Source organism: Drosophila obscura, unplaced genomic scaffold, assembly GCF_018151105.1.
Source record: "Drosophila obscura isolate BZ-5 IFL unplaced genomic scaffold, ASM1815110v1 contig_73, whole genome shotgun sequence".
Taxonomy (NCBI): domain Eukaryota; kingdom Metazoa; phylum Arthropoda; class Insecta; order Diptera; family Drosophilidae; genus Drosophila; species Drosophila obscura.
Window position 1 is genome coordinate 6,754,759 of NW_024542865.1, and position 8,268 is coordinate 6,763,026.

Below are 8,268 nucleotides of genomic sequence, written 5' to 3' on the forward strand. Positions count from 1 at the left end.
AAAGCTTTCTCAGAGGTAGCGCTTCTTTTTTGCACATAACTCTAGTATCTTACGTCTGGTTGTAAAGAACTTTGCTATTTTAAAAATATATTTAAAGCAGCTAGAAGTCCAGACCAAACACTTTGTGATTTTAGCTTACGGTCTGGGAAATATAAAGCACTAAATGCAAAAATTATGATTTTTGTGTGGTATTTTTTACGAAATTTTGACTTTAAAAACTCAGGAAAAGTCGAAAAGAAATTATATTCTGTGTTCTCTATTTTGTAATGTATATGTGCATTAATTATGCGTCGTTTGAGGTATCATCAAACCATTTCTAAGCCCGAAATCTTGAAGAAAAAGTTGGTTTTGTTCCTTGAGGAAAACTCGTGTCGAGTAGTGTTATCCAAGTCCCTGACAGCCGTGTGAACATATTTTAGGTGATTCCAATATCACTTTAAATAAATGAATAAATAATAATAAATATAATTAATTAATTAATAAATGAAATTTTCAAATTAAGTGAGGATTTATCTTTTTTCTGTCTTATTTTTACATTAATAAACTTGCTTATAAATCGCAACTATTTTTAAATAAATGAAATCACATCGGAATTTTTGTGTCTTGCTGCAGAATTAATTATGGAAAAATCTCAAAGAATATATGCAGTTTATACGCACTTTTGTGTCTTGTATAATGTACATATTACATGGCCAAAAAATACTCCTAGCCTATCACTATTTGTGGTTTAATTTCTCTTGATTCTCGTTGTGTCTCGCCGCCACGTTCTTGGAAAATGGAACAACAAATGAAGTGGAAACGGCTGTCATTAGCAGCAGTGGCGATCATTGGCGCGAAGAGACAACACACATACCTGCTACTTGCATATGTACATACATATTAAACATAAACATAAACCGGGAGACATTTAATGTCACGCCTCGAATTTCCGCACCCAATAAACTTTCCGTTTTGGTTTCGCTTTTCGTTCAACTCCGTGTCCGCTTTTCACTTCCTATCACTCTATCGCGACGCCCCACTTGCTTTGATTTGTATTTGTATTTCCATTCGACTGTTGGCCAGCGCTGATGATGAAATTAACCCCAAAAGGGAACGAACAGTCAAACTCTCAACACCTCATGCCGTGTTAATCCACCATTAATAATGATGCCACTGCCCAGACGACTCTGACCAACATCCGAATCAGAATCCAAACAAAGTTTTTGGCCAAAATGAAGCGTGCTAAATGCAGCCGATTTATTTTCTATATCCCGCAGTGTACATATGGATCCATCTATGTGCGGCCGGCCTAGCAGCAGCGGAAGACAAACAATTTCTTGGAATTGATTTCTTGCGGTTTTTGCGGCGCGTAGCCCTAAAAATGCACAAAAGCCCAAAGAGCAGAGCAGAGCTGGGGGCAGAGTTCCAGAGACTCCAAAGAAGAATGGGTTTTGGGTGGTGCGATTGTGGTTAAGGTGTGCCAGGTGGAAGTGGAAGTGAATACGGATGGGGCATGGGCATGGGCATGGGCATGGAGTGCATGGATGCAGGGCTGTCTAAGCCACACAGCGCCTGAAGTTATCGGTGACAGTTGCGGGTACATCACCAGTAGCTTTCTCTGATTCTCTTTGTCTTCTTGCCTAAATGTATATGTATGTATGTGTGTGGTTTGCTCCAGAGTTGTGTGTGTGAAGGGGTCGGTTGATTGCTGCCATTAAATGTGGGGCTCATCAGCTAATAGTATCGGTTTTGCACCACCACAGCCCCAAGTGTCGCTTTGAGTAGTCAATTTCGCATCAAGATCTCACCGGTCAGCGCCAGCCAAGAACCGGTGCCAGCCACTGCCAGGACTCTACCGAGACTCTACTCACTTTCCAGGCAATGCAGTCCATGTCAGCCATGGAGCTGTGCAGACCGGACCAACACTTGATCTTGGATTTGATATTGGACTGGTTGGCTTGTTGGTTCCCCAACAATGGAATTGGTGGTAAGCTGCTGCTCGAAATGCGTGGGTCGTTCCCCATGGTCGCTCCCCTGCGCGATCTACCTCTCTTGGCCCACCCTTTGACGAGTGAAAGCCCCTGGACCAAAGAAAATAACAAGCCAAGCCAAGCCAAGCCGTTTGTCAAATGCATTTCATTTGTAGAAAATTTGACAGTTTTATGGGGAAGTGCGATAAAGTGGCTATAAAACGCAGGGACAACTCTATTCTTTGCTGGAAACGGCTTGTAGGGGCGAGCAGTGGAGAGGAGAGGCGAGGAGCGAGGCCTGAAGTTGAACAAAAAGATTATACGAGGTGGAGCCGATTCATGGCAGGTGCCATAAAATGCTACGGCAAACGCGGATTTTGGAGTTCGTAAACGTTCCATAAAAAATTGTAAAAATATCCCCGCCCTGAACCACAAACCCCCTGCTCCCCGATCGATGCTCGTAAATAGTTTTGGGCCTCGTGAGGCAATGAAAACTGATAGATGACAGGCTGAGATAGACACACAGAATCGAATGGATAAACGATAAATGTCTTGCTTTGACAATGTCTAATTTCTATGCCGCAAATGAATCGAACTTTGGATGGATACCCAGCGGGGCTGACTGATGGATCGGGTTCGGGTTCTGTGGGGTTTGATGGTTCGATATTTGAATGCTTACATTAATCATTAATCCGGAGGAATCTTCATCAATCTGCCATTTAAATCAACTGGGAAATTGTGCAGCAGGCCGAAATGAAATGTCAACAATTGTGACGATCATGGAACATACTTGGCCCGTCTTGTGCGACTTATCCGTGGCCTATAATACATATTTCCGTTTTAATTAGAAATCAAACCGTTGACGGCTGCCTGGCTGCCTGGCTGCTGGCTGCCTGGCTGCCTTGCTGCCTTTGTGCCCCATAAAGCTAACGAGTTCCAAAACGGCAAACAAAATCCAAAAAAAAAAAAAACACCAACAACAACGAACCGGTTCGGCAGGCGCACCAAATTGGGCAATGAGCCACGGCATCGGCGAAGGCGATGGTAACGTCGTCGAGGCGCCAGCCATAAACTATTCAGGCCAAAAAATAGACGATAAATTTGTTGGTGTTGCTGCTGCTGCTGCTGCTGCTGCTGCAGTGCTGCTAATGCCCAGTACACAGTGCCCATTGCCAGCCGGTTCTTGGTTCTCATGGGAGGTTCAATGAGAGGCGTTTAGCAGGCAGAGCCAGAGCCAGAGACAGCGCCAGAGACAGCGCCAAAGTTGGTAGCGAAAGAGATTAGCTGTAACCAGAGACGCGCCAACATGCGACTAATAGAACTATTACACATTATCGTGGTCGGTTCGGTTCGGTTCGGTTCGCTGTCCGTTTCACAAGTAGTAAGTATAGTATAGGTATAGTATACAATATATGGAGCGTAGGCCGTTCCCATGGCCTACGACCAGACAGTACAGAATCTCAGGTGTGGCTCCTTGGTCTCAGTTTCGCTCATTGGCCGCCTGTGCGCGTGTTGAAAATTGTTAAGCAGTCGACTGGAAAGTTGCTCCACAGATTTATGGGCACTGGGACTCGGCTCTGCTCATATTTGGCCACCTCCGAACGGCGTACTCCCCTGGACTCGGCTCGCACAGGTGTCTCTGACAAAGCCTAGCGGACTACAAATTATTGTGAGAAAAATCAGCTGTACACAGCCAGAAGAAGTTTTGCTCTGGTCTGGCCTGGCCTGGCCTGGCCTGGTCAAACTCTGATTGATTGACTGACTGAATGCTTTTTGCCATGTGGCTCTGTTGGACGGGCTAACTGGCGGAATGTCTGCCCCACTGACTAGCAGTTAGCCAAGTTGAGTAACTGTTGTTACCGAGATTGCTTTTATTTTTTTTGTTTTGTCTCTGTGGGAGAAAAAGAGAGAGCCATTGAAATTACGCCGAGATTTTCTGTGATTATCGCTGGCGTTTTATGGTAAGCAAGTGCCATTGATCATTCCGGAAAAATGTCAGCATTCAGTCGGACTCTCATGCCAACTAAATGCTGCACTTTTTCTCAAGGACCTCCAATGGCTATCATCAGAAGTTGGCTTATCATCGAATCAATAAATAATATATATAAATAAAAATATATAAATATAAATAAATAATATTTATAAATAAAAAATATATAAATATAAATAATATTTTAACAATAACACAGTTTAATTTTGTTGTTGTTTGTTTTAAGTTTAAGGTATATTATTCAGCTAGAGCATTATTTGCTTTCGTTCAGTTTTCCATATTAATATTAATTTTGTTAGAGCAAAACAATAAAACTAAAAAATAAATAATAAATAAAAAAATAAGTAGTCATACATTTTATTTTTTATTTATATTATTTTTATTGAAGCAATTAGAAAAATCTTATTGGCATATTTATTTCTTGAAATTTTTCTATCAGTCATGCACTAAATTATGCAAACTACCCAACTCGATTTACCATGTGATTTCCCCACATCATTCAAAAGGCAAAACCCATAGGGAGAAATTTAACAAAACAAGGCAATTATTAGTTAAATGAGTTTTTGTTTGTTTTTTTTTTTTTGCCCGGTTTCGCCCTTTTGCTTGCTTTCTTTTATTGTGCTCGTATTAGAGTTTTGAATGGGAATCGGGGCTGCTTTTTCATTTGCATGCACACTCGTATTCATTTAAATTTAGCAACAACAATGAGGCAATTTGGCAGCTTCTGCCCCCAGCCTCGGCTCTCAATTGAGGCACACGGGCACCCACAAAAGGGAGCACTGTGCTCTGCCCAGCCAGCCCCAGATTAATTCATTCATTCATTCATTGCTTTTCATTGATCCCTCTCGCTGGATGCCCTGAGACCAAGTCTTTGTTTGGGTATTTTGCTCCGCAACAAATCGTTGGGCCATTCTTTTTATAGCCACGCCCTCGACCATTGGCTAATCAGCCCCTCCACCCCACGCAACTGTTTGCATTTTCACCGATTTCAGCGATTCCACCGAATGAGTGGCAGACAGACCACCAGATCTCATCGTATAGCCAGAAGATGTTCTCTTCTCTGACAAGTTGAGTCAGCTGGCGCCTGCCAGCCCTCAGCCCTCCTCAGCTGACGATGAACTTAATTTCCATCATCTGTGTCTTTAATTATTCAAAGTAATTAAGTTGATTGCGCTGTAATTGCGCCTGACATATATTTTTGTACGCCCAATTGCCAGTTTCTGCCCCCAAACTTTTATTTTTATTTATTTATTTTACCAGTAATTTCTTCGTCGTAAAACAGAAAAGATCTTTTATCGGTTCCATACGAATATCATCCCTGTTTTGGAAGGTGAAACAATGTTTTAATTTATTTTTTTTAATTATTATTGTTAGAAATGCATGCAGCAGACAAAAATTGGAATTTTGTAGGCTAGTGTGACCAAATTTTATACGCTGCACGAATATTTTTGCGCTTTAAAGGTCGTTTATGCCATTTTCTGGCATTACCAATAATGGGAAATAAAAAATACAGTTTTTGCGCATACAAATTATGGCTGAGGGAACAGGATAACAACTGCATATAATCCTTAAAAAAAGTACTTTAGTACATGAGTTCATGAGCACAAATTTGATGCGAGATTTTAGTGTGAGAATGAGACTTTGATAAACTCTAGACATAAATGCCTGAAAATAATATAGAATAATTATAATAAATATAATAAGAAATGCCTGAAAATAATATGGAAAAAACACAATAAAAAATAAAAAAAAAAAATAATAATAATAATAATAATAATAATAATAATAATAATAATAAGAATAAAATTTTTTCATAGTTTTGTTGATTTACAAAGTTAGCTTGCTGATATTTTAAGTTTGTTGCTTCATTCCCTCATTCCATTCGGTATTCAGATACCGATTACCAAGTAGAATGGCACCGAAATTCCCTAGCGCCTGCTCTGCGGGTATTATCGATACATTGTCGCTGGTCTCACTAAAAAGAAAAGTGCCGTTCATGCTGAACCAATTTGCAAATTGAGCTAATAAAATTTGTGCATTTCCTAAATTAAACATTAGCCAGTCCTTGCAGTGATTCTCGAGCGTAAGTTACGAAAGAATAGAATATAAATATTCAACGGCCAGTAGCTTATATTTCATTTAACTTGGCGAAAGGTTGTAGGCTCACAAAAGCAAAAAAAAGAAAAACCCAATTGGAAAAAAATATCTGTTTAAAAAAAGTTTCGCACGAAAATGCTCGCCGAAATGAACGACTCGGAAAATGCAGACCAAGGCCAACTGAAGTCCACCGAGGCAGCCGTGAAACGTGCTCCCCTGGTCGATCTGCAGAATCGCGGCATCGTGGCCATTCCGCAGGAGGGCCCGAAGACACGGACTATTATGGAGCTGCAGGTTGTCGGCAACGGCATGGCCGGGCGTGCCCCGACTGTGGTGAACGACCTGTCCTTTTCCGGCCGGCCCTTTGATTTAATCAAAGATATCGATGCCGACGACAAGGAGGACCTCTGGTGCGTCTATCCGTACGTCAACGATATTTACAGTAACTTCTTCCGGCTGGAGGCCATGCAGCCGATTCGCGTCAACCATCTGGCCGGGCAGATGGCTGTGACGGGCAAGATGCGCGCCACCCTCATCGACTGGATCAACGATCTGCACTTCTATTTCAAAATGGACGACGAGATCTTTCAGCTGACCGTCGCCATTATCGATCGCTATCTGCAGGCGGTGAAGAACACGAAGCGTTCCGATTTCCAGCTGCTGGGCCTAACGGCCCTATGCTTGGCCAGCAAATATGAGCAGCACTCCAAGATAAGTCTACAGCAGTATGCCAAAATCACCGAAAATACCTACACGGTCGCCCAGTTCCGTCAGATGGAGCTGAAGGTGTTGAAGGGAATCAAGTTTGATCTGTCACGTCCGCTGCCGATGAACTTTTTGCAGCGCTTCTGCAAGGCCGCCGCTGCTACGGACAGGCAGATCTGCATGTGCAAGTACTTTGTGGAATTGTCGCTGCTTGATTACGATATGGCCCACTATAAGCCATCGGAGATTGCTGCTGCCTCGCTCTACCTGACGCTGAACCTGCTCAACGGCGATGGCGAGGGCGTGGCCGAGGGCACTGGCATCAGTCTCGACGAGAAGTACTGGACACGCACACTGGGCTACTACACCCGCTGCTCGGCTCGCCTTCTGAAATCCATCGCCCGGCGCATCTCCAAGCTGCCACGCAAGGCAAAAAAGGACGAGCTGCCGGCCATCTACAACAAGTTCAAGACTGAAGCCTATGACAAAATCTCTCAATGTGCGGAACTGAACGAATGGAAGCCCAAGGGACGCCCCCGTGGCCATGCACCCGAAAAGGTACGTGCGATTGCTGCACAGCCATTTGGTGCAAATATTTTCATACATTTGTTTTTATTTTGCCATTTTGTAGACAGCTTAATACACAAATTTCAATTGAAGGTGCTATGCCCCGTGCCGGTGAGTACAGAAAAGCCACAAAAACCTAATCCTAATTCAAATTATAATCGCAGCAATCGGCATACTACACGGTGCATCCAAAAGCCACATTCTATCCAAATGCACTTCAAATAAAACAATGAAAAAAACAATGAAAAAACAAAACAAACAAAGAGAGAGCTACGAGACATTTTCCTGGCGAACAGATCGCCATGTCGCACAATTATAGTACAATTTAATTACCTCCAATTAAAATACAAATTATACAACATTTTACACAAATAACTTTTACACCATTATATAAAATCACATCAATCGATGTCACTACACAAAAAGGAATATTAAATTGCATGAGCAGCATAACGAAAAGACTCGACTATTATTTGTAGTTCATACGAGCATAATATGTAATTGGCAATTATGTTACATAGTTCTGCCATGTAGTAAGCTAAAGGAACCAACACACTCGCAAGTACATAATGTTCCATGACTAATTGATGTTAGGTTTAGCCCCCCAGCACTGCTTCTAAGGCTTTAATCAATTGAATTTAAATACATATTACATATATAACATTACAATGCATAGTTCCCCACTTTCAACGCGGTCTTTGTTTGGTGTGGAAAAATTGATCAGAAGGCGGAAGTGTTTAATAAACATTGGGCAGCAACAGCATCGACATAAAGTAAATATATGTAAATAAATGGAGGTTCTTTTTTTTTTTTAAAGATTTTTTAGATGGGCTCAGAGAATGTCTTCTAAACAAACACTAGACCGTGGCTGACCGAACAATTTATTGAACAAAAACTCGCTATATCTAACCAAGCAGCTGATGTTTAAAGCCGACAGGCGACATGAACAAAATCCGATGA

The 8,268-nt window shown here is 41.9% G+C and overlaps 1 protein-coding gene across 3 annotated transcripts; it reads left to right on the top strand.

The window, feature by feature from the left end:
* The first annotated feature begins 5,904 nt into the window (after positions 1–5,904).
* Positions 5,905–7,760, top strand: LOC111067051 (G2/mitotic-specific cyclin-B-like). Of its 3 annotated transcripts, none has more exons than XM_022356075.2 (4): positions 5,905–6,022; positions 6,101–7,299; positions 7,373–7,419; positions 7,473–7,760. In XM_022356075.2, exons 2-3 carry the CDS (start codon positions 6,172–6,174, stop codon positions 7,379–7,381), a joined length of 1,137 nt encoding a protein of 378 aa, XP_022211767.1. In that variant the 5' UTR covers positions 5,905–6,022; positions 6,101–6,171; the 3' UTR covers positions 7,382–7,419; positions 7,473–7,760. The 3 variants fall into 3 exon arrangements, with proteins under 3 accessions (XP_022211767.1, XP_022211765.1, XP_041451472.1); XM_022356073.2 differs by having other exon boundaries at positions 5,906–6,022; positions 6,094–7,299; XM_041595538.1 differs by lacking the exon at positions 5,905–6,022 and having other exon boundaries at positions 6,061–7,299.
* Positions 7,761–8,268: the final 508 nt, after the last annotated feature.